This window comes from Centroberyx gerrardi, chromosome 6 (genome assembly GCF_048128805.1).
Source record: "Centroberyx gerrardi isolate f3 chromosome 6, fCenGer3.hap1.cur.20231027, whole genome shotgun sequence".
NCBI lineage: Eukaryota > Metazoa > Chordata > Actinopteri > Beryciformes > Berycidae > Centroberyx > Centroberyx gerrardi.
In genome coordinates, this window is record NC_136002.1 from 5833678 (window position 1) to 5860538 (window position 26861).

At 43.7% G+C, this 26861-nt stretch overlaps 1 protein-coding gene across 1 annotated transcript; it reads left to right on the forward strand.

Moving 5' to 3' along the window:
- On the forward strand, positions 1–26861 carry smtnl (smoothelin, like). The gene is made up of 10 exons (XM_071905136.2): positions 1–183; positions 602–1685; positions 20352–20433; positions 21142–21396; positions 22004–22066; positions 22191–22251; positions 22494–22640; positions 23057–23180; positions 25229–25380; positions 25934–26861. Exons 2-10 carry the CDS (start codon positions 1044–1046, stop codon positions 26058–26060), a joined length of 1653 nt encoding a protein of 550 aa, XP_071761237.2. The 5' UTR covers positions 1–183; positions 602–1043; the 3' UTR covers positions 26061–26861.

A 26861-nucleotide genomic window follows, 5' to 3' on the forward strand; every position in this document is an offset into this window, starting at 1 on the left:
CCTCCCTCCTCCCTCCTCCTGGCCAGAAGAGAGGAGCGATCAACCTGAGAGTTTAAACAAACCAGAGAGCCGGCAGCGCAGAGCAGAGCTCACACACGCACACACACACACTAACATACACTCACACACAGCTGTTCAGGGCAGAGGAAACTCTACAGAACTCTACCGGAGAGCTAAGCTGAGGTAGGCACTGATCCACACACACACACACACACACACACACACACACACACACACACACACACACATTTGTGGTAATGCACACACTTCAGCAGCTGTGAAACAGAGTCAGGATTACCTCACTGGTTTGTTTTATAGCAGTTATGAAACATAGCTGGCGTAGAGAGATGTTGTGTGCTTTTTCTCTCATTCAGACTCCTTGAAATGCATTAGAAAATAGGCTTCCTTGTTGTTGTTCTGTTCAGTGTAATAGCTTAAATCTGTCATATCTGAACTGTGTTGTGTTTGAATCAAGTTTGAGCTCTTTCAGATTGTGTTTCAGATTCTGTCATCTAGTGCAGAATGGAGACAGATGCAAACCTTGATTTCATTTACATTCTCTTGGACAATTTGTAATGTCCCTGCATTTTCTTCCATCAAGGAATCTACTTGGATTTGGATGGGATTTCTAAGAGTTTGATTGCTGCTCACAAGCCACAGATCAAGTCTCAAGTCTTGTGTCTGGAGCGTTCAGACAGAAGACAGAGTGAGGAGGCTGTACCTGGAAAGCGGAGGCTGTCCCGGAGCGTTCTGACAGCAGTCTAAGGAGACGTGGACCAGACCGTCCCAGCACAGAGTTGACGGAGTGTGGATAAAAAAGACCAGACCTTTGCCCCCCCACCCTAACCCTCATCTCCCAACCCTTGTCCCCCAGCCCCCACCTCCTCCAGCCCAACCTACAGCACAAGTGACTGAAGCTAGACTTTCTCCACTGGCTAGAGAACCTCACTTACAAGCGTTGACTCAGTCACTCGGTCACACAGACTGACTAAAAGGCTGTCTGGCCCGCGCCCAGAGGGTCACCAGTTGTAGCAGCAGTAGTAATGGAAGCCGCGACCCTGGCTGAGATGGGAGACCTGTGTCCCCCGACGTCCTCCTCTCCAGAGGGGGAGACGGTGTGTGCCGCTCTGGCCCGTTACGAAAACACTCTCCGGGACGCCATCCGGGAGATCCACGTGGACGTCAGCGCTTTTAAGCTGGGCATGGAGCGCCGTCTGGAGGAGGCCACCAACGTGAGCGGACCTCTGGGTCGGGCGGTAGCTCAGCTGCAGCAGGAGAACCGGCAGCTCAAGGCGCAGCTGGAGGCCCTTACCCGACAGGTGGAGCTCCTCACCGGGATGACGTGCGACCGCGACACCTTGCTTTACAACAACCACAACCAGAGTAACCACAGCCAGAACCACAAGAGTCACCAGAGTGACGTTCAGGTGAATCACCAGGAGACCGGGGAGGTGATCCACGGAAAGGGCCAGGCTCTTCTGCACATCCAGGCCCAGGGAAGCCAAGCCCAGACCCACAGCAGCCCCGCCTCTCCTCCCGCCACTTTCTCGTCCTCCCCCGGCTCCGGCAGTCCCACCGCCGGCCCCAGAGTTTCCTCCATGGTGACCGGCCCGGTGTCCGGCGGCAGCCCCTCCACCACCCGCTTCTCGAGCCGGGCCACCTTCGCTGTGTCCAGCAAGACCAACGTGAGTACTGCGTGCTTGTAGATTAGAGATGGCATTAACATGTGCCATTTGGTGGGTGCTTTTACCTATAGAGCACAGTACAACGTGGGTTCCTAGACTTTTCATGTTACAGACCCCCTCAATAGATACATATGAGACCACAAACTGTCATTTAATTCTGTCCCAAGGAACTCCATCTAAGAAGACTTGTCATTAGATGCGATTTTGTGTAGAATTGCATGACTGTCTGTACTGTAGGTTGGGAGGGCAAAATCTCGGACAAAAACAGATACATGATACCTTCTGCCATCGTACTATACAGTTGTTTAGTGATTGAAGTAATGGTGAAATCACTTTTCCTGGTTTTGCTGTGGACACCCCACAACCCCCTGAAGGACTCCTGAAGGTCCACAGACCCCAGTTTAGGAACCACTACCTTACAGTACAGTGCCATACATTTTTAGCATGGATGGCCCCAGTGGGAATCAAACTCCCAACCCTTGTAGTGTTGGTGTCATGCTTTAGGATCCCAACTCTTGGCGTATTTGTACTGACACGCTCCCTCATAATCCAGTATATCCTGTCGACTGTAACACAGATGGAAATTTAATACGCAACGGCAGTAGATGTAATCCAATAATTGCAATTTCATTTTCCATGTTGGGAAAGTGCCACTGTGGTAAAAGAGCGGAATGCGAGTGCGATTGAACTCTCGTTGCGATGCGGCCGCGTCGATGTGTCATGCTCAGGCACCGGCTGTGTCACTGCGGTTGCACAATAGCCCTCCATTAGGATGCTCAAAAATTTATGAAGTACGGTAACATGAGTAGACCAGGCTCCTGGGAGGCAAGTTTAGTGTGGCGGTGTGGTTTTGCAGACTTGAGTCAAATATGAGAAATCAGCATTGTGAAATGTTGGCCCTGGTCGGTGAATACCGCTGCTGTCAAACCTGGTAACTCCAATTTTGATGATGTTCATGTTGTAACTTCACTGGAAGGATTACATGGTTCTCTGTGGGTTGAGAGAATTCTACAACCCTTGGCCTTAGGAAATCCTTTCAAAACCCCAAACTCAAAAATGAAAGCTCACAACAAGGCTGTTTTTCTTAGTTCCTGAAAAGTTGACATTGTGGAGATAGGTTTTTACCCGATAGCGATGAAGCTTTAAATAGGATGAAATAGAATCAGAAGAAAGGCTGTTTTTTCCACCTACCAAGGCAATCTGCGGTGCACATTTCTTGCTTGCATGCATAGGAAATCACCAGTGAATGAACTTTACTGCCCCAATGTGTGATGGAGGCTTGAAGGTGCGTATCTATAATGTGAAACATCAGTCAGTTCTACAGTATGAGGCACACAGCTGGTTCCTTCTGGGCTAAGTCTGGGTTATGATGCATCATAGCTCATCGACACTGACCAGACCGCCTGCCTCAGTGTTTTAGCATTCAGCAGTTTCTGAAAAAATGTCTCAAGAATTAATTTTTACTGTCACCTTGGGATGCGGTCTCATGGAAACATTTGTCATTCGGAGACCCGAATGGAGTTGAGCTCGTAACTCATCTCCTTTAGTTTAGGAAAGCTTTTATTTTCTCTGTTGGCTTCTCTAGCTTCTGTTGTAACCAAAACGAGAATCTACTGGCTTTTCTGAATCCCTTTGTCGCTGCATCACAGAGCCAGATGATGATGATCGCACAGCTTTCCTGGCCCTCTGCTGTCCATGACGTCAAGGTTTTTTTTGACAGAAGTGGGAAAATGCTGTCATATCAAAACTAAATATTTAGAAAGACAAGAGCATAGATACCAGCTGAAGACAATCAGGATCATTTCTTTCTTTTTCCGGCTTTCCATCCCTAAATCACTGAGTATGCGTGTGTTTGAGTGTGTGTGTATGTGTGTGTGTGTGTGTGTGTGTGTGTGTGTGTTGTAATTGTTTATTCTTAGGCCCGTCTTGTGGCCAGTGATATGTGAGCTCTGTCCTTGGAACATCAGCGTGTTCCTCTTGCAATGGAAGAGAGGATCGCTGATAGATGGTTAGTTTGTGCGTACACAGCCTGCTCCATTCTTTTCTTGTTAACAGCTTGTTTTTCACCTCTTTGACCCATGTCTTTCTTTTTGTGTGATACTTTTATTTCCATTTTCTTGATCTGAAACCATGTTGTTTCTTTTCTCTTCTCCTCTGCAAACAGGCGATAAGCAAAAAACACCAACCTGCAACTGTGAAACTGCAGATGGGATTGAATCTTGGTTCAATCGGCAGTGCAAAATAGCAACATTTATTTATGTGCAAATGGATTACTACTTGAAATAAACAATCAAACTCAGGATGCGGATTAAAGAGTTTCTTTTGGTCAAACTATTGGCTTGACAAAAAGTTCAACCGCTTAAGTGAGCAATTTGAATGGTAGGAGCTGCACTTACACAACCTACTGTATAATATGCCTCTGAAAGTCAGAGGTTGTTATTTACTGTATTCCAGCGCTCTCCCCTTGGGGCTCCCCTCCTGCTGTGGAAAGTATAATTGTCCCCATTTATCATTTATGAGGCCGGTATTGAGATTCTCCTTTTTATTTGGCGCAGAGTCTTTCCTCCGCGGAGCTCTTTGTCGTGTCCCGGCTGGAAGCTCACAGCTGCTCTTTGGAACAATTGACGCAAAGCTGGGACGGATCGCACAGACACACACACGTACAGTATATATACATACACATAGACACATACATAGGCATATTTCAAGCATGCACATGCATACCCAGCAATAATTTGACGGACAGTGACACACAGGAGGTGACCAAGTTCAACGTCAACACAAAGAAGCACAAAACTCTGATAAAAAAAAAAAAAATCTGATATTATGGCATGGTAAAAATTCATATTAAATCAGCTTTGAAAACTGTTTTGAACTGATATCAGAAAGATATTTAGGTTCTGATTTCACAAAACGATGCAGGCAGCAGTTATGGACTATGGATGTCGTCTCAACTTCCATTTTAGTGCTTTATTTAGATCTAGCGTTGGTGCAGGCCGTCATATCAACATCTATTCAACGTCTAAATGCTTGCTGGGTATGAGTGTGCACACAGTCATATACAGTACCTAGCGTGCAGACAAAGACACATAAACACGTCGCAAACACACAAAAATGCACACAATCGCAAATACACACACGCTCACATGCACATGCACGCATTATGCAAATAGCTGCTATTCCTATAGCCCTAATTACCGAAGTATGCGGTGGATACAACAGAGGAATGTTATCTGCCGTGAAATCATCTGGTCAGCGCTAAACAACACAAGGGCACCTTTGTTTCTTTATGCCTCTGCTGGGGGAGATCCCCCGCTGTCGGCCCAACACACTCCTCCAAATGCTCAGACAACAAAAATACACACGATTAGATCAAATATGAGCCGCAGAATGTACCGTGCAATGCTGTGTTACTGTACAAAGGCTCAGTGTGTGTGTGTGTGTGTCAGGGACATTGAAGGCAGCACAGGAGTGATCAGATCCGCGTGTGTGAAAGCTGCGTCTCTGATCTCAGCGGTAATTGGCTTCATGGGACTTTTGTCCACGTAGCCGGATCTCAATAGACCGCTGTTATAATCACAATGGCAGCTCGCTCTTCCTGCCACATCCTCACCTGTCTGTCAGACTGAGAATGAGAGAGAGAGACATAGAGAAAGGGAGAGAGAGAGAGAGAGAGAGACAGAGAGGAAGAAAGTAAGAGAGATGAGAAAGATACAGTAGGTACGTTGGGCCTTGCAAAGTCACAGCGGGCTGTTCAAACAGGTTGGATTGACATGATAGGTGCATGCACACATATACACACACACGCACGCACGCACACACACACACACACTGCAGGCATTTGTAATGGTTATAATACAGCTGTAGCTATCTCTGCCCCTGCCAGAGAGATGTGTATAGGCCTGTCTGTCTTCCAGCCTGCTCTCCAGCTGTTGCTGTGCATCCTCACCATTACCTGCCAAGCCTGCACAAGAAGGCCAACACACGCACACACCTGCAGCACGTACACACACACACACACACACTCACCTCGAAAACACACCTGCTGCACGTACACACACACTCACCTCGAAAACACACCTGCAGCACGTAGCTGTATGAATTATGAATGCTTTCTCTTTCTTTCTCTGGCTCTATCTATCTCTTTTTTTCTTCTTTTTGTCCTCTGGCTCACTCTCGTTCCAAGCCACGTTTCCATCCAACTGTCAGGCGAGTTTTAAGCAAACGTTTGAAATGTCGCACGAAGTAAGATGTGAATTTGAAGCCAAAAAATCGGCATACTGAACACGTAACTACTTCAGAAAATCCACCCAAAAAAAGAGTTTTTCAAGAATTGTTTAGTCTTGGATAAGTTGTGATTGTTCTTTGGTGTCTAAGCTAATGTTGGCCATAAGTCATGCTGTCTGAAGATGAAAACAAAGAAATGCACTTGGAAATATTTTAATGCACCAATGAATGGTCATACAACCGCAATGTCTGCCTTATAACATGGGAGAAACAGCAGGTTTGACATTTCTAGACACAGATATTTTACAGAAAACATATCATCCAAAGCCAATTTTAGCTGCAATTATTTATTCAAACATATTGTTCCCATCACAATATATCGCATGATTTCTTTATCGACAAAAAGCCTTTCTGCCTCAAGCAAGCGAAAGCCGTTTTTGCGATTTTTAGGAATTTTTTAGGATATGTAGTATTTTATTTTGGTTTTTCAAAAAGTATACAAAACATACAGCCACACAATGACAATACAAAAACGTTCACAGTACATTACAGACGTCTCAAAAATAATTTAACAGACAAATGAGAGATAACAGATAAATGAGAGATAGGTTAGCCTTAACCACAGTAGAATGTTCTTTTACAACACTAGTGTGGTGAGAACAGAGAGACCATGCAGATGATCATTCAATCATGTGAGATGGGAGATTCTCCATGTAGTTGATAAAAGGTTGCCATATTTTATAGAAAAGATGTATCTTATTCCTTAGTGAGTAGGTTATCTTTTCCAGAGGTATGCAGCTGTTCACTTCTGAGAGCCGATTTTTAGGAATTTTTAATCAAAATTTGCTGTCTCCATTCAGCTTTTTTAATTCAAAACATCGGAATTCGCATAAAAATACTTGGAATGGAAATGGAAACCCAGCTGTTGTGTGTGTGTGTGTGTGTGTGTGTGTGTGTGTGTTCCATCTGGAAGGTTTCTTGAGGTTTGTAAAGAGGCAGCTGTGTAGCTCTCTTCTACCCTCAAATGGTTCTGGGCAATAGGAATTAGTCAAGATTAGGATTAGGAAAAAGAACTAAACCACCTCAACAACACACGCACACGCACGCACACACACACACACACAAAACTGCTGTTGCCAATTTCAGCTCCAAAGCTGCCGTCTCAATGGGCCATTGTGCGGACACTGCGCCTCATTAAAAGTACATTGACTGTGGAGGGATTACAGAATCTGCCCTCCTCTCTTCCTCCGCTCTTCTTCCTCTCCGACTCATTCCTTCACTCCTTCCTCCTCTCTAATCTACCATCCTCATTCTCATCCCTTCATCCTCATCTTCGCCTCGTCTCAGCTCACCGACCTCTTCACTAAGGTTCAATTGATATGGTTTGTTGAAGGTGCTGATAGTTGATATTTTCATATTCATGCATACTTCTGATGAATCTGATCACAATGACTCATTAGAGTCAGTTCAGGTTAAGTTCTTCCCATAGACAACCATTGTAGTATTGATCAGTTTCACAATAAATACGTAATCAATCAAACAGCATCATATCCATCATTTCAGAGGTGGACAACAATATAAGCAAACTGATCAGTCTCTTTCTGTTTCTCTCTCTTATTCTCTCATAAGCACTCTCTTTCCCTCTCTCTTGTCTCTCTCTCTCTCTCACACACACACACACACACACTTTCATTCTCCATTCTCTTTCTTTATTCACATACCTTCCCAGACCACACCTGTATCTCCCAGGGCTCCAGTACCTCAGTGCATTAGCCACAGTGCATTCCACTAGTGTTCTGTGTGTGTGTGTGTGTGTGTGTGTGTGTGTGTGTGTGTGTGTGTGTGTGTGTGTGTGTGAGGGAAGAGATGAGCGGGGCTTCATTAGCAGATGAACAGATCAGATTAGCACGGCGAGGTCAGGGGGTTATCTACTCTTCTCTATCAACACAGACTCACAGCACTGTAAATCCATCAACCTTGGGCCCGGACCAGGCTGGGTGAGGAACACCGGGCTGACAGAGAGGTGCGCTTGATTCGTAGCTCAACATGGCACTTGTGTCACATGTTATATAAGGGAGCAAGAGTTGATTTCTTTGAAAATGGCATAGATTGTGATAGACTGAGGTACCTTTAACTGATATGCAGAGTGAGGTGGGGGAAGATAAGATGTGTGTGTGTGTGTTTCTCTCTCCATCTCTCTCTCTCTGCCCCCATAAGCCTCCACTCCCACCAACATTACACAACTCAACCTTGATCCTGTCTGTTTCTTATCTCCAAACCAGACTGCTGCGTTTACCCTGCAGTGTTTAGTTTAGTCCCAGTCTGTGTATAGGGTGATGGATAGATTGCGCGTTCAAGGCAGTAAAATGTACTGATCCAGGTCCAAACCAAATTACTCTGTGATTACTACACATGTAATGCACAGAGGGATTTCAAACGCACACATGCTCTTCTGGCGTTAAGTTATGCAAAAGGTGAAACCACAAGCGTATGCACACATGTACGCACGCACACACGCTCCATATTTAGCCAATGGAGAGTGATTTTTCCCACAAATGCAATAACAGGAGTGTTATGTGGTGAGGTAATTAGCTGGTGTTGTTTTGGTCTATATTTGGTGGTGTTGGTTCGGCTCACTGGCCTGTGCCAAGGTGAGGCAGCTTTTCGGTCAATATTTTTAAATATTATGTCATGGTGCCTTGTGTTGTGTGACCATATATTTGGTTATGAGATGTGATTGTGCCGTGCTGTAATGTTACCTGTCAAAAACATCTGAAGTGCATCACTGTGATCCTGTGTGCCTCAGTGGGTAGAGCAGGGCACTAGGCAGAGGTGGGGACTCGAGTCACAGTTTTAATAGCTTGGGACTTGACTTGATGCATGAAGAGAAGACCTGAGACTTGGGTTCTGGTGACTTGGGACTTGACTTGTGCTTTGATGACTTGAAAAGGTTGACAACAGATCTTGTGTTTGTGTAAATGACTTAAAAATAAATTCTGTTTTCTGAATTTGTATGGAATGATTGAATTTATTGAAGTTAAAACTGATTATAGAAATCAAACTCATGATGCTCTTACCAAGTTTTTATCCTATTAAAACCATATTGCATTGAACAGTCCTAGATATTTAGTTTTCTGTAGGATATTAAATTGATACTGGACTCTTGATTTGTTCTGACTTGACATTAATAACATGGACTTGACTTGGTAATCTACATTTAGACTTGTGCCTCAAGACTTGAGACTGACTTGGGACTCGAGCGAAGTTGACTTGGTCACACCTCTACTAGCACTAGCTACAAGGCACTTGGAAGAGTGCAAACCTCTGCCAATGCTGACAGACAGACAGACAGACAGACAGACAGACAGACACAGCATCCAGCAAATGGCAGATATTTATATATATACATATATTATGTAGAGTAGCAAGGCATATTTGAATGCTTTATTACTGCTTGTCAAGGAAGAAAAGCTGTTCAACTTCCTCATATTGACTCTTACGATGACCAGAAATGCCTCGTTTGCTTTGTGTTTCCATTACTTGCCTTTTCAAATCCTCTTAGGTGTTTAACCTTTCACTGGTGTTGGAAAGAAGACAGAGGAGTAGAGGGAGGTGTGTGTGTGTGTGTGTGTGTGTGTGTGTGTGTGTGTGTGTGTTGGTGTTTCAGCAGAACACATTCACTTCTGCAGATGAATGAGTGAGAGAGCGAGTGTGTTTGAGTGTGTGTGTGAGAACGGAGCTGGAGAGAGAGAGAGAAGGGTTACAGTGGCGTGTAGAATGTGTAGTGAATGTAGTGTTGTTTATCTCCATGACAAAGACATTTGACATTTCCACGCTGGCTGCGGAGACTCCCTCGTCCCAGCCAGCTCTCTCCCTCTCTCTCTCTCTCTCTCTCTCTCTCTCTCTCTCTCTCTCTCTCTCTCTCTCTCTCTCTCATACAGTGAAACACAATCCCTAATCTCTGTGTACCCAAACTCTGCCAGCACTGAACTCCAGCTGCCTCCATTTGCTCTCTCTCTCTCTCACTCCTTCATTCCCTCCTTCTTTCATCATCCATCCATCCATCCATCCCTCCCCTGTCTCTGTGGCCCCAGTCTCACCCCACTACCCCTCCCCCCTCCCCCCTCCCCTTCACCCCCCCTCAGACCTAGACTGCATTTTAAGGCTGCTGGATTCCTGGCACCGACCCGCTCTATATGGCTATTAATATAGCCATGAGAGAGACAGAAAGAAAGACACTTTTAGTATGTTTTTGTGAGCAAACACACACGCTAACAAATGTACACACACACACACACACACACACACACACACACAAGCACACACAATAGTTACTACAATGTCTGATATGCTTCTACTGGCTTTTGAATGATTTGAATGAACACCTACATGTTCTCTGTTTTACGCCTTGATAGATATTGATGATGATGCACTACTATAGTGCATGTTTTCAAACTAATAATAAATAAATAAAATAAAATATTTGTCAAATAATTTAACAGATATTTCACAATGTATCATCATTCTGAATACTGTTGTTTGTTGACTTTCTTTCTTATCCATGGGTGGTTTGGTAACACAAAGTCTACTTGCCATGAAATCTGACACTGAGAGACAGAAAGGCATGGGGAGAGATAATTAATTAATAATTTATTGTCTCTATATGGTTTGAATGTATAAACTATTGAAAAAATGACATTTTATAAACTGCTTTGCAGCATTGTGTCTGCAGTCATGCCTTTAAAGTAATTGAATTTAATTGGATTTTGAAATTGTAAAGAGAGAGAGAGAGACAGAGAGAGAGACAGAGAGAGAGAGAGAGAGAGAGAGAGAGAAAGGAGAAAAAAGCAAAGAACAGGCCACTGCTGAAGGTTTGAAGAGAGAGAGAGAGATCAAGTGTGTGTGTGTGTGTGTGTGTGTGTGTGTGTGTGTGTGTGTAGGGGGTTGCAGAGAGGTATGCAGCCACTCCCTGGCTCCCCCTGGCTCTCTTAATGACTTCCAGACAATAGGCCGTGTTCCCGTCATCATCTCTGTGGAAACAGGTTAATAACTCACCGGCCGGTGGGTGAGCTGCCCCATGGAACCAGTAAGCCTTACTGGAAGCAGATATCACAAGGAGACTTTAAGGTCATCTAAGTCTGCCATGGGAATTCTTAATAATCACAAATCCAGTCTTTTGCCTAGTCAGCACCTTAAAGAGAATTGGTTTTGGGAGCTTGGATGACTGTGTGCGGCTTGTTGAGAGAGCAGGATTTCTTAAACTTTCTTAAACTTTCTTAAACTTTCTTTCTTAAAAACCCTTCTACCCTAAGGTCCCTCATGCAGGACCATCATTACAAACACATGCTTTGTTCAAACCCACAGAACTTTATTTTAAATTCTAGTCAAGATCCCAAGGTTTCCAAAGACACCAAATACGTCATACTGAATTACAATTATCTAGATTTTTGATGATGATGATATTTGATGTAATGGTGCAGCCATAAAAAATGGCGTCTTGGGTTTGAATATTTCACTCAGTATAAGCAGCTGTAGCTTCAATGAAGCGTTGGAACGAGCAGATACATATTTTTCTAACTTTGAAGCTGAGGAAATGTAGGGCTATTCTGTCTGCCTGTCAGTCACTGTGAAGATGAAATTCAACATGTCAGCTCTCCCCAGGTTATATGATGATGAGTGAGAGAGGATGAGATCTCAATGGAAAGGATGCCATGTTCCCACTGTGCTGAAAGCGTAGCATGTTTTTATGATAAGATGAAACGTTTCTGATCCCTGCAGGGAAATTGGGACATTGCAGCAGCAAATAGTGAGGAAAAATGGAATTCAAATGCAGATATAGAAAATGGCCACTATTGGCAACTGGCAATTTCAACACTAGAACATGTTAAGCGGAAATGAATGAAGGGAAAAGAATAGCAGCATTATGAGGGTGTGCAAAATAAAAGCAGTAGGACAAACTGAGGTGAAGAAAAAAGAAAGAAAAATATGCATGACATGAAAATAGACAGATGTGAAATAGAGTGTGAAATGTGTGAGATAAGTGAAAAACTATAAAAAAAAATATTGAATATATGAACATCACAGTAATATATACAACAAGATATATAGAATATACATTACAAGGTTATGAGAAGATAAAGAATATGTAAGTTCACGTAATTCAAGAAAAGACAAACTAAAGCTCACCTCCCTTCTTGTCCTCTCTCCTCACTGGACCCGGAGTCTAAACTCTCAGGTTGAGGAGATGGTCTGGCTATGTGGTTTCTGCAGGTTTTATATGTTTGTTTATGTGTTGTGCAGGCTCTTACTGTATAAAGACGATACAGGGCTGATGTGGACAGACAGGCTAGTCTGTGTGATGACGGTGGTGGTGGTGGTGGTGATGTCTTCTCCAGCTGCTGTCTGGTAACTCTAGAGCAGCGGCTCCCAACTATGTACCATTGAGGTCCACGAGTCTGCAGGTTTTCATTCCAATCGAACAGTACAGCGGCTCATTTCACTGATTATGACCTCGTCTCTGCTGGAAGGTGTGCTAATGAGTGAAATCAGCTGTTGTAGTGTTTGGTTGGAGTGAAACTCTGCAGACTCTGGGGCCTCAGAAGCACTGGGCTAGAGGGAAGCTGTAGAAATATCTGGATTCTCCTAATCTCTACTCCTAATTAGGGTTTTCCCAATATGGATTTTTGTATAGCCCATTTCGTTGGATTGGATTAGATCAAAACTGCAAATGGACAATATTAAATATCTTTAAAATATTACCATTTTCATGACCTAAACGATCCAAAAAAATAACACAAATTCAGTGTTTCATTCTTATTCTATGTATTATACTGGCACAATTTTATTCTTAACAACATTTAGACCATGATACACTAAAACTCTCCATTGAAACTCAAGATTCTACTACCACTACTACTAATATTAGGCCTAATTAAACCTTTTTATGCATACTCCTGTCAAAATGTTACATCTGTCAAAATGTTACATTAGAATCAGTTCGGGTTAAGGTCTTCCCATAGACAACCAGTGTAGTATTGATCAATTTTACAATAAATATGTAATCAAACAAACTGCACCATATCCATCACGGTGGACGACACTGACTGGACCAGATCAGATTTTGAATAAAATTCCATTATCATCCCCATATATTGGTCTGACCCTACTTCTAATCTCCCTCTCCTCACTCCCACCTGTCTTTTCAGTCAGCTGTTTAGGAACGGGAGGGACGATACAGACTGTCTGTTCTTCCCACTCGCTAACCTCTCACCTCCCTTCATCTACCAGAGGTCAGCATGTCTGACACCCCCCCCCCCCCCCCCCCCCCCCCCCGCCACTCCCCTACTGCCTCACTGCCAGGAATGGAGGAGGAGAAGAGTGGGATAGAGGAAGATATGGAGGAGGGGGAGGGCCTCCTGGCTTTCTATTGCAGCCATATGTTGGAGCTAGAGGTTAGAGGTTTGTGAGGAGGGAAAGGAGGATTGAAAGGTGGTGGGGGGGTGGAAGGGAGAAAAATGATCCTCTCCCCACGGCTAGTACGACCTATTCCTCATTGATACTTGGCCTGGAAAAGACAAGAGAGCAGACTGTTCCTCTTCCGTGTTTCTTCCTACTCTTTCACAGCCGATTAACCATCAGCAGATGAGCAGGGAGAGGAAGCAGAATGGGAATAGTAGAGGAGAGAGACTGGCTGACAGGAGGGTGTATTCCTCCTGTGAGCGGCGAGGATGGCTAGTATATAATCCTTCACTCTGACCTCTCTAAGGAAAAGCATGTGTAGATATGTGAGAACAAATTCCAGTTCCTACCTCATGTAAATCAAGTGTAAATGAATCCTTTCTCACCCCAAGAAATAAGATAAGATGAATCTTTAATGATCCATATTTGGAAATTGGGTCGTTGCAGCAGCAAATAGTGAAAAACGGAAATAAAAATGTAGAAAATGGGTGGTATTAAACATGGCAACCAGCGATTCCAACATGTCAGTAGCATATTAAATAGAAATGCATGATGAAAGTATGAAATCAGTATTATGTGTGTGAAAATAGAAAATGACGGCACCCAGAAAATGGGTGTGCAAAAAATGGGAGAGAGAGAGAAGAAAGGTTCGTAAAAGAATGTTAAGACCCTCTATGTTGTAGAATATAACCCAGGCAATAATAAAAATGTAAAAAAAATAATGCTAAAACAGTCACATCACAGTATAACTTGAGGCACTGTAACTATGAACAGGCTTTTCCTTTCCCAAGAACCCCCACGCCACACTGTCATCCAGTACAGTGAGTCTCACCTGCAATCAGGCTTTTATATCCTCTGCACTAAAACAGATCAAAGGCTGTGCATTTTTTCCACTCGAAACCCCAAACTGGTATTCCCTAGGATTTTTTTTGAGCTGAGAAATTGCAGGCTGTGTGCATGTATTTGAAGAACAGGTGGTTTTAGCGGGTCTGTCTTCCTCCAAGAGGATTCCCCTCTAGAATTCTGGGAGGAAATTACAGAGCTGGAGACCTCTGTTACTGCCTGTTTCCTCCTATTGCCGGGCAGAGCTCCGATGGCTTTATAGGAGGTGTGTGTGTGTGTCTGTGTATCCTACATGTTAAATATGCACATATATGCTTTAATGTGTGTGCAGTGCTTATCCATGTGAGCATTTTGCTTTGATCCCCACAGCTAAGAATGCAAGGTCACAGGCAGCATATCAGTTAACAATGACGACTGGCTGTTTACAACCCTTGCCGGTTTTAAAGTTAATTCACAATGACATATATGTTTCTCCATTCACCTTCCCCATTCAGTCAAGGTATTCCTATCCATACAATAGCCTCATTGTGTTTCTATCACTGGAAATGGAAAGCATGTGTGTTAGTACATTTGTTTTGCAAATTGTAACTGAGAAAGTGTGTTCGGTAGCTACAACAACAAGTGTGTGCTAGCCTGAGGGAAAAACAAGTGTGAGATATGCAGGAGTGGAGAGCTTAGCAATGGCAAGGTGTTGGTGTATATTGCTACACACACATACTGTATATACACACACACACACACACACATACACACACACTGGCACATACTGGCATGCCCCTTGTTCCCCCTATCAGTCATCCCAGCATGCCTCCATTGTTCTAGCGTTCCATTCCTTCACCACCCAAAGGCCCCGTGAAGCTCAAATGTCACCCCAACAGAGAGAGAGCGAGACAGAGAGAGAGAGAGAAAGAAAGAGAGAGAGAGAGATGTAAACAGTGGCAGAGGGGCAGAGGATGGCTTGGAGTGAGAGGTGGAAGGATGAAAGAGAAAAGGAAAAAAAAGTTAAGAAAAAGAGAAAGAAAGACTTCTGATGTTCTTTAATGAAGCAACTCGCAGCAAAACAGTGGAAAGAAGAACTAAAATCACCTTAAAAATGCACTGACTCCCATACACACACACACACACACACACACACACAGACACACACATTAATACAGTCCACATTTAAATGCAAGGAGTTGGACACCCTTCTCACATGGCACATATTGCATTCTGCAGCCCCTAAACATTAAAAAAATTTGACGATATTGACGAGAATACACCATCTTATGTAAGAAAGAAAGAAAGAAAGAAAGAAAGACATGACATGAATACCATCCTACTCCCTCCTCCACTGCACCCATACACCAACTGCTTGGTCTTCTGCAGCCAAATCATCCCGTCACACCCTCCCCCCTCCTCCCTCCACCCCCCCAGAGTCTTTATTGCAGTGTCAGTGATGAAGATGGCTCTGACAGCTACACAATGTCTTCTGACCCTCCTTCCAAACTAACTAACCACAGGACACAGCAGTAACCCAGTGCCCTCTTACCCCCTCCTGTTGAACAGCCAGCTCTCCTATAGGGCACATCGCCTGGTTGCAAAGGCCAATATTGTGTTATTTGCTGGTTATATGTTATTGAATATGCAGGTATTTGACTTGTGAGTATCAGGCCAATATTTGCTTTTTATTAAAAATCAGATATTGGCCAGTCAGTGTCATCCACATCTGATATAATGGATATGATGCAGTTTGATTGTTTCCATATTTATTGTAGAGTTCATCAATATTACACTGGTAGTCCATAGGAAGCTTATAACCTGAATTGATTCTAATGTGACATTTTGATCGGATATTAATTAATTTATCCAGTTATTATCATTATGGGTTTCAATGGAGAGTTTTAGTGTCCCATCTGGTGCTGTTTCAGAGGCTTTTCCACCCTGACAAGAATGTAATTCTAGGGGAAACACTGAATCATTTTTGGATTTTTTTGGCATCAAATGGTCAAATTTAAAAGAACAAACAGGTAAGGACAGTAAAACTTTGATGTGATCAAACCCTGCAGGGTCACTCCTCCTCGATCTCACGGTTTCTGCACTCTTTCCCTCACTTCCTCCCTTACTTTCCTCTCTTCACTCTCCCTTCCTCGCTCCCTCCTCCTCTGTCTCTCCTCGGGCTTTTCCACATTTTCTGCTCCGTTTCATTTATTTCCTCCCAACATTTTATAGTTCCCCTGTCATGACGCCATGATGCACTCTCAGGGAGCGAGGGATTTGTCGTCCCCTGAAGAAAGAAAAGGGGAGCTTTTGTCTGCTTACACTTCTGTCACTCCGTTATGAGATTGTTGTGGGAGAAAGACTTTGAGTGTGTGTGTGTGTGTGTTGCCCCAGAGGAAAGCAATATCCAGGCAATAAGCAATCTCATCCTCCTCTCATTTACTTCTCCTAGACATAGATGAGTTTCATTTAAAATCAGTGTGAGATTTGGGACTATTTTCTTCTGGAATTCTGCTCCTGAGAAACGAGCCTTGGATTGTTTCTCACGTCTTTATCATTCTCTTCTAAGTCTAAGTCTAAGTCTTTTCTTAATTGTTTTGAGCACTTCTTATAATTAATGCAGATGTATATTTCTTTCTTGCTCCTAAGGGGGAATTTCGGAGAGAGAATTCAGATGTCATTGATCCTATGTACTGTTCCTCCTCTATAAAGCGCAGTAACGGGGCGACAGCTAATAGCAGGCCAGACTAAACAACCGCTCAATCCCCTCTCAGCTTCTCCACGGTCCGATTTACTTTATAGAAGTCAGGGACAAATAAGGATGAAGCAAGACGTAAACGCGTTTCCTTTATTTACAGTACAAGCTCCAGCTCTGAGCATTTATAACCATTCATGTCCATCCCTAGTTCCTTGTGTAGCATCCGTGTGAGTGCAGCACTTACGCAGCTCAGCTTGGTCTAGTTCAGTGTGATCTGGAGCGGTGACATGACAGTCCCTACTTTTAGCCACTTATCAGGCAACGCTCTATCTGTAGGCAGCACACACTCCAATACACACATGTTCACCAAGCAGGGGAAACGTGACTTAGTGAGGAACGATGCTGATACCGATATTTTTTTGGATCGAAGCTGCCGGTAGCTGATATTTTGCGCTGATATTCAGTATTTTTACAGTTAAAACATTACAAGGATGGAGTGTTTTGCCCAGATTTTTATTCTTGGCACTGGTGGACAAGCCCCGGAGACAGTATTTAGACAATCATGGGACACTAAAGCTCCACTGAAACCCACACAAATGATTTTTTTTTACAATATGATATGTATGCAATATTTCTACTATGCCAATATGGCATAGTAGAAAATCATATTAAACCAGCTTTGGAAACTGTTTTTAACTGATATCAGAAAGATATGTAGGTTCTGATATCACAAAACAATGTCATTTCAACTTTCATTTTGGTGCTATAATTCCACTTGTTTTTAACGTTGGTGCAACAATGGTCGTATGACATTTATTATTTTGTTACCTTCTGTATTGCATCATTTTTTGTGATTGATTGTTGATTAGTTAGATCTATCTAGGGTCATTCTCGGTAAAGTCCTTTGAGACATGCTTTTGTGATGAAGGTCTATATAAATAAACTTGTCCAAGAGTGACGTCACAGTGAGTGTGTGTGTGTGTGTGTGTGTGTGTGTGCGTATGCACTCATACAGTGCTTGGGTGCAGATGCAAGTGTGTTTGAGTACACATGCTTGTTTAAGTGTATGTGTATGCGTCCAAGTGCACCGTGCGCTGTGTCCTCAAATCCCTTGTCAGTAATGTGCCATGCTAAGTGTTGAGCACACGGCGATCAACAGTGTGTCCTGCCAGCAAATAAGACCTCGGGATTCCAGAGAGTTTACGGAAACCTCAGTAGCCCCACTCTCATGTTTCTCCCATTGACCCACGGTGGACTTTTGATGATCTGAGCTACTTAAGCTGTTGGGTAGCTCCCCTCCCCAAGGCCAGGCATAGTTCTGCAATTTGTCTCCCTCTCCCAGTCGGATAGCCAGCTGTTTCCACCTCACTGCCCCGTAACTCTCCCCCATATCCCTATGCAATATACAGCGGCTCTCCTCCGCCTCCCTCACCTTCTCATACATGAGCGTGTTTTTTCCAGCAGTCCTCACTCTTTCCCTTATTCCCTCCCAGGTGTGTGAACCCCCCTTTATGAAATTACACACCCGTCACGCCTCCCCTCTTGCTGTACTGCGTTGTTTTAACACACTCCCCACCAGCATTCCTATATGATGAGCTCAGCTGGACACCCCCCCCAAACTATAACATGCTATCAAGAACAGCGTATTGTTCCTTCACTCCGTGTGTGTGTGTGTGACAGAAGGGTAATGCAATAGTACGTTTAGGCCTCTGCCTTGCTAGAGATTCCATCTCTTTGCTGGAAGTAAATTCAATTTATTTCAATTCAAAAATGCTTCAGAGGTGTGACTGTCAAAAAATCAGCAATAGTTACTTAAACTATTACGATAATGATCGTAATAATTTCACATTAACTCTCTCTAGAAAAGTGGTTCTCAAAGTGGGACCCAGGGATCCTTAAGGGGGGGGGTATCCTAGGATGTGGCAACAGCTACTGTTGCCCAAGAGCTGCTGCTCAAGACCAAAACCAGTACAACGTGATATCAGTGACTTGATGCTGACCTTGAGAAAGTGTATCTCAGGTATAGCTATACTATGCATGCTGCACCAGTGACCTGAGCAGTGTTGTTCTGTGTCTATGAAAGGAGTTGGACTATCAGCACACCACCATAATGCTCCATCTGGCCTACTGACAGGGCCAGGAGGATGGTGAGAGCCCCACAACCTATTTGGGTCAGTAGCACCAGTTAAGAGTTTGAGATAGATCAAGTCACGGCCTATCTGCTGTAGAGGATGTGGATCAGCTGTTCCACCAGGCTGATTGTGTTTAGAGAGAGGAAAGAGAGCCTTCACACTGGGTCTATGCTCATCAGAGAGACAGGAAACCAGCACGGTCACACAGACTCTGACATTCCTGTAACATGAACTTAACATGCTGATGATGTTGACATTATAACTTGATCTCAGTCATTTTAGCAGTCAGGCTGCCAGATCATCACCTGACGCATTTTGGCTGCTCCCCATCACTGATTGTGAGCGTGCCAGTGACAGCGGTGCCTGATTAAAAACGTCTCTAGTCTTATCACACCAGAGGAGATAGACACGCAGCACATAGCCCTGGTGCCTCTCACACCCATGATGCTGTCAGCTCATTTATCGGCTCCTCTGAAGCAGACACCATCAAACGGGAGACTTTGAAGTGTGCCGTGTTGAGTCGTGCTGCGCTGATTTGTTGGTTTGTTTTGTTTTGTTGTGTTCTGTCTGAAGTCGGGTCAAAAAAGCCCATCTGTTGGAGACAAGTACGACCGAAAAAGTGAAACGGTCCAACAATGACTCAGAGAACAACAGACATCTGGATTTCTTATTGTGTTCAAACCAGAAGAACATGCTGGCTTAATTCTTTGTCTTTGCTCCAAACACAACATATTGGTGTATGAATGGCTCTACATGTAATGTAGTACTTTCCTGACATTAAAGGGCCAAAAAGTACGAATTTTACTGGGGTTGGTAGGTTTGTTGTCGAATACCAATGACTTCAATGATTACTTCACCAGGTACTCAGATTTCTGGCTTTCAAAACTCACTTACCGGCCTCTACTCTGTTTTGGAACAAAATGTCAAAAACATTTTCAGCTGGTGAATGAAGGACGGTGCTATGAGCGAGCGACTGGGGTCGCAAGACATTTCAGCTACAAAGGCTAAAAGCCTTGCGCTCAAGCCAAAAAATCTAATGACAAAGCAGTATTATTATTCCAGTATGTAGCATGGTGATATATTACCTCTTCACTAGATGTTTCTGTTGGATCTCTGCTGTAATTAGCTAGCTTGAAAGTGTGACTTTATTGTTGATGTTATTGTCTTGTGTAGGAGGAGATAAGTTCTATTGACGTTGTTGTAATTCCTACTGGTCACCAATAGAGGTCGATAAAGGTCGGAGATCACATAATGCACCTTTAAAAGAAGTGAAAGGCACTAGTAGTACAGTCTGGCGTTAACTGTGATCCTCTGTGTGTTGTGTTTCAGAGTATAGAGCGAGAGGAGCCAATAGAAGTGGATCCAGCTCCAACACATTCTGGACTGGAGAATGGACACTCTGCTGCCACAGGTAACCACATCGCATCACATTATCCTCATAGTTTACAGATTACATACAAATTCATTTGAACCCGTGCATGCATCAAGGTTGTTGTTGAGAAATGCGCTTGTGATTGAGAGCAGGGATGTAGTGGAGAATTAACACACCTAAACTCAGTTCACCCACCTTTTCATTTGTGGAATAGTTTTAGGCTGATAGAAATCTTTATGAAATAAATATGTAGTACATTTACCAAGTAGTATCAAAATCAATGTAAGTTATATGAGGATAGTGTCTAAAAAAAACACAAATATTAATGCTTTTCTAAAAAGATAATTGATTTTTTTTCATGTTTGTGGTTATTTTCCTCATGATGATCACAGATTGGAGGTCATACTGTAGTTTACCCACTTTTTGTTTACTACTACATCACTGACTGAAAGCTGGTTAAACCCTGGACTAGCTGAGGGAAATCTGGTTGAGAGAAATGAACAAGTGATGTTCTCTCTTGCCTCAACAGTTACAGTTGAGCAAGGCACCTAACCTCCAACTGTTCCAATAGAGCTGCTTGGAGACCCATGCATGCTCAGTTAAATAAAGGTTAAAATGTGGAAAACTTAAGGGCAATGAGTTAGTTGAGCTATGTTAATTAGTTTAGGTTAGTTACTAGGTTAGAAGTAAGTTTGAAAATCTTACTTCCATTCATGTCATAACTTTTAAATCTTTTTATCCAATTAGAAAACTCGATGTTGGTACATGGAAAGACCTCTCCACCCAATGACTTTCCACATGAACACACAGCCCCGGTTGCCATGCGGATGCCCCACCTCCCCATCACTGCTACAACCAAGATGGCGGAAATCAAGGGCCCCGACTCTCCCAGCAGCCCTACTGGTTCCCAGTCCCCGCCTGTCTCCGAGGCCTCACCTCCCAGCCAATCAACTGCTAACAACAACCAGCCTCAACCAATAGCAGAGTCCCCTCTTCAACCAGGTGACTGACTGCTCATTCACATTGAAATCTCAACTTGTCAAGCCATCTCTCTCCTTATATCATAAATATTAAACTGTGATAATACTGCATTCATGTCATATATAAGATGGTAGACACAAGCTTCCTACTAGAAAATACTGTTCACCTCAGCTTTCAGATGGTAAATACTAAATGGGAACTCGGGGTTTGCCGATGAACCCTGATTTCTCCCATTTCCAGGACTCTTTTGTGGTCTCTCTTAAAATGTCAAAGCAGGACCCAACTAGTTTCTGGATTTTTTATTTGTGGTTGACATTGCAATGTTTGGTTTGCTGTAAAATATGAACTCAAATGTATCACTCACTAAGTGTGTGTGTGTGTGTGTGTGTGTGTGTGTGTGTGTGTGTGTGTGTGTGTGAAAACACTGATCAGAAGCAATCAAACTCTACAGAAAACTTAAATCATGTCAACTTCAAACGTGTTTAAATGTGTGAACACCTCTAAATTGTTGCTTTTAACCATTTTAACCGTTGCTCCAATGTTTTTTTAGAATGTGAATGCAGCATAAGTTACAAGTTATGCTGAATACGTCCTAACTCACAATCTCCTTTGTCTTTGACCCTGTTAGTATCTTCTTTGAAGACATGGACTCCTACTCCTATCAGAGCTCTGGGATCTCCACGACTTCAAGGTGAGTTTGGCTTTTAGACACACAGGATATCCTTTTTGAGATTCTGAATGATGCAGGATATGATTTTCTCTGTTAACAGTCCCAGCTGTTAGCTTTGACATGATGTATCATTTGTTTTTTTCAGAAAAGGCATATTCAGCCCCCACTAAGTCAGTGACCTACTCTGGGCTACCGCAGCATGACAGGTGAGTGGGAGGTGACTGTTACAGTGTATACATTGTGTTACAGTAAAAAAAAATATTTTCTGTCATAATTGAGCTGTAAGTAATAGCTGTATAGTTATGAGGGTTAGATGGATGAAGGCTGATACCAATACTGATATTTTTGGACTGAAGTTGTCATTGAAGTGAAAAGAGGGAAGGATGCATTTTAGGATAGCCCACATATGTTTTGCTTTGTTTGAGCCTTCTGTGCTCCCGTCCTGCAGAGTCAGTGATGTCAGCGGTGACAGGTCCTGTGGCCAGGGAGTAGAGAGGAGGCGGGAGCTGGTGAGGTCACAGACTCTGCCACGTAACATTGGTGCTCAGGCCCGCCGATCAATCTTCGAAAGACTGGACTCTGAAGCCAGTAACAGGTAGCTGCAATGTAATCAGTGTAGTCATTTTGTGATCACAACTCTTAAAAAGGACACAACTACTTTCTGGATTTTTTGTTTGTCAATGACATTGTTTTTGTTTGCCATATAGCATGACCTCAAATGTCTCAGTCACTAAGTGCATGTGCATGTGCTGATAAGGATCAGCCAAAGTCTACAGAAAACTTCAAACATGGCATCCTGATGGCTTCAAACAAGTTTGAAATGAACTGTTCTAAGTCACTGTTATTAGCTGTTATTCCCAATGTTTTTTCTGGGACATGAATGCAGCATTGTTCCCACACCTTTCCCCCACTCTTGCTCACAATCATTCTTGTTCTTCTTCTTGTTCTTGTTCTTCTTCTTCTTCTTCTTCTTCTTCTTCTTCTTCTTCTTCTTCTTCTTCTTCTGTCCAGCCGTCCCAAGCCGGTGGACTCAAAACCCAAGCTGAAGCGATCTCAGAGTTTTGGAGTGTCCAGCGCCAGCAGCATCAAACAGATCCTTCTGGAGTGGTGCCGCTCCAAGACCATAGGATACCAGGTAAAACACTAAAGTTATAGTATACCAACTGAGATACTTGGGACTCATTATCAGTTGCTACAAGACTCCACACAGGTTTAAAGCTTTAAAGGTTTGGATGTGAATGACATAAGAAATAGAAATAACCTGACTTAAAAGGAAAAGACTTAATGGCCGTGTTCCGCAAGGTTTCTTGTGGGAGGTGCTGTGGGAGAATGTGCTGCTATGTGCTGCTATGAGCCATTCAGTTCCTATACACAGTGTGTTCGCATGCTTGGCATTAAGTCAAGCACATTCAAGGTGGGCATCGGACTCCGACAAGGATGTGCCTTGCCCCATCTACTGTGTGTGGTATTCATGGACACGATATCAAGGCACAGCCGAGGTCTGGAGAGTGTCCGGTTTGGTGATATTATGGTGGCATCTCTATTGTTTGTGGATGATGTCGTCCTTCTGGCTTCATCAGACTGCGATCGTAGTTTCCAGCTGAGTGTGACATGGTCGGGATGAGTATCAGCACCTCCAAGTCTGAGGCCATGGTTCTCTCATGGAAAAAGGTGGCTTGCCCCATCCAGGTGAGGGGGGAGCAGCTGTCCCAAGTGGAGTTCAAGTATCTCGGGGTCTTACTAATGAGTGAGGGTAAGGCGGATTGTGAGATTGATCGGTGGTTACGTGCATCGACTGCAGTGAGGTGGGCATTGTATTGGACCGCAATGGTGAAGAAAGAGCTGAGCCACAAAGCAAAGCTATGGTCGATCTTCGTCCCGACCCTCACCTATGGTCATGAGCTTTGGGTAGTGACTGAAAGAATGAGATCACAGATACAAGCAGCAGAGATGAGGTTCCTCCACAGAGTGGCTGGCCTCACTCTGCGTGACAGGATGAGGAGTTCAGTGATTTGGGAAGACTTCGGCATCGAGCCGCTGCTCCTCCACATTGAAAGGAGCCAGCTGAGGTGGTTTGGGCACCTGGTAAGGATAACATCTGGGCGCCTCCCTTTGAAGGATGACTGACTTGGAGGAGACCCCAAGGTACAGCCAGGAGGAACTACATTTCCCAGTATGCCAGGGAGTGCTTGAGGATCCCCAGGAGGAGCTGGAGGAAGTTGCTAGGGAAAAGGACGTCTGGGCTGCTCTGCTTGCCCTGCTGCCCCCGCAACCCTGACGGATAAGCAGCTAGAAAATGGATGGATGACTTAAACCTGCTTAACCTGGTCTTTCCTGTAGCTTTAACCTGTCAGCACATACAGTATAGTACTAATGTGTTAATTAGCTACACTTCACCCATATAAGTGTATAGAGATGAGTGTCCTTGTGAATATGTGTGTGGGGGGATTTGTGAATGGGGGAGGGGGGGTAGATGGGGGTGTTTGGGTTACGGTTGAGTACATTGACACATTGATGTGCCCCGGTACCCTTTTCCTTACAGCTGCCTGTGCCAGCTGGTCCATGTGGCTTTAGTTATACACAAGCCAGCCATAGCCAAGGCTCTTATTAACTGGGAGCAAACACTGACACTCACATGAGAGAGAGAGAGAGAGAGAGAGAGAGAGAGAGAGAGAGAGAGAGAGAGAGAGAGAGAGAGAGGGAGAGAGAGAGAGAGGGAGAGAGAGAGACTCATCTGACTTGACAAGTTGCATTTCATTCAAGACAAACTACAGGCTTAGACAGGGAAGCCTTGAAATGACACGATATCAAAAGCATGTAATAGACAGGAAAGGAGAGAAGAGGAGGGAGATAGAGGAGAGGAGAGGAGAGGAAAGGCAAAGGAAAGGAAAGGAAAGGAAAGGAAAGGAGAAAGAGGAAAACAGTCACTCCCCTCTCTGTTTTATCCATTATAAGTGAGCTAGACAGTGAATGGGGAGATAGCTTTATAAAGTTAGAATAAGCTGCCAATCAGTTTTACAAGTCATTTCCTTATGTCCCTTTAATTCTTCTGACTCTTTTACTGGCTCTCTATGCAAGCAGAGGCCTGAAATCACACAGTAGTACACTCACTTCATCACACACACTTGCCATGTCATCACCGAACCTCCTGTATCCCTCACCGCTCCCTGTGTTTCTCTGTAGAACATAGACATCCAGAACTTCTCGTCCAGTTGGAGCGATGGGATGGCTTTCTGCGCTCTGGTCCACTCCTTCTTCCCCACCGAGTTTGACTACAACTCTCTGTTGCCCGCCAACCGCAAACACAACTTTGAACTGGCCTTTGGAACTGCAGAGTAAGTGGACAATATGTGTGTTATTTGACTGATTTGTACACAGTGTGAAGACCATAAAACAGGGCCAATATTGGAAATTCAAAATCGGTCAGTCAGTGTTGTCCACCTCTGATATGATGGATATGATGCAGTTTGATTCATTATATAATTGTAGAACTGATCAATACTACACTGGTTGTCTATGGGAAGACCTTAACCTGAACTGATTCTAATGAGCCATTTTGGTCAGATTCCAGACAAGTATGCATGAATGTGAATGTGTTTTATCATCATTATCCTGGGTTTAAATGGAGAGTTTTAGTGTCCCATGATGCTCTAAATGCTGTTTCAGAGGCTTTTCTACACAGACAAGAATACAATTCTGGGGGAAACAAGGTCAAATGGTCAAATTTTAAGCAATTGATTATCGGTAATCAGCAGCTTCAATCCCAACAGATCAGTGTTGACTTTCGAAACCCCATATGGGTCGAAACCTGGTTTTAAACAAACTCTCATACAGCACAAAGCCTTTTTCTCCCTTCCAGTAAGCTGTTTCTCTTGTCTGTGTCTCCAGAGTGAAGGCGGGCTGCGACCGGCTGATCGAGGTGGAGGACATGATGATCATGGGCCGCAAACCGGACCCCATGTGCGTCTTCACCTACGTCCAGTCCCTCTACAACCACCTGCGCAAGTTTGAGTGAAGACCCGACACCTGGACCGGAACTCGAAAAGGCAGAGGATCTCGACTCTGCATCTTCTGCTCGTTTCTCATTTCACACTTGACACTTTGCAACCTCTTCTTCGCTGTCGGGCCTACAGGGAGTCCTTCATTCTCTTCATCCGGAGAGGCAAAGAGCAGGCATGGGTGCATTTTGAAAAGACTATGCTGCCCCCTGGTGGCAGAGAGAGAACATTCCTCCACGGTGCCTTGCTCATGGGTGAAGTGCCTCTGTTCACAAATACACTGGGGAGAAGATTGCGTTATGTGCGTGCAAATTTCCTAGCTGTTAACAGTTATGAAGAAGATTAATTTACACACAGATTTTGGGGGTTTGTAGACAGGAGCTTTCATGTATGATGTGTATGTGTTTGTGTGTGTGTGTTTGTAGTTTATGTAGAAAGAGCGGAAATATACTGTAGCTGTGTTGTATAATTATTATCACCATGCTTGTTTGAGAAAGCGTGGCAATATTAACATTTAACATTGCACCAAGGAAATGGGGAGGAGGCACATTTCACAAGCTTTATGATAAGTGTCACTGAAGAACCAAAATGTAGGCAATTGTTTATGATAGACACTTGGTTATGAATTGTTTTATCATGAAGCAGAATGCACGCTGGGGCAGAATATCAGTGGAATATTGTAGAGAAATTATAATAATGTGTTTTAAAATGGAACTGATTGCAGGCAAGAGTATTTACATCCAAGTGCTGTGATATTGTGTTATTGAGGTGATGTGTAGATTATGTAAAATGAAATCAATAAATTGTACTGTTTCACA

Coding starts and splice junctions, on each gene's coding strand:
- smtnl (XM_071905136.2), top strand. CDS start 1,044: ATGGAAGCCGCGACCCTGGCTGAGATGGGAGACCTGTGTCCCCCGACG. Junction 22,641..23,056: donor GACTCTGAAGCCAGTAACAG/GTAGCTGCAATG, acceptor TCTTCTGTCCAG/CCGTCCCAAGCCGGTGGACT. Junction 25,381..25,933: donor CTGGCCTTTGGAACTGCAGA/GTAAGTGGACAA, acceptor CTGTGTCTCCAG/AGTGAAGGCGGGCTGCGACC.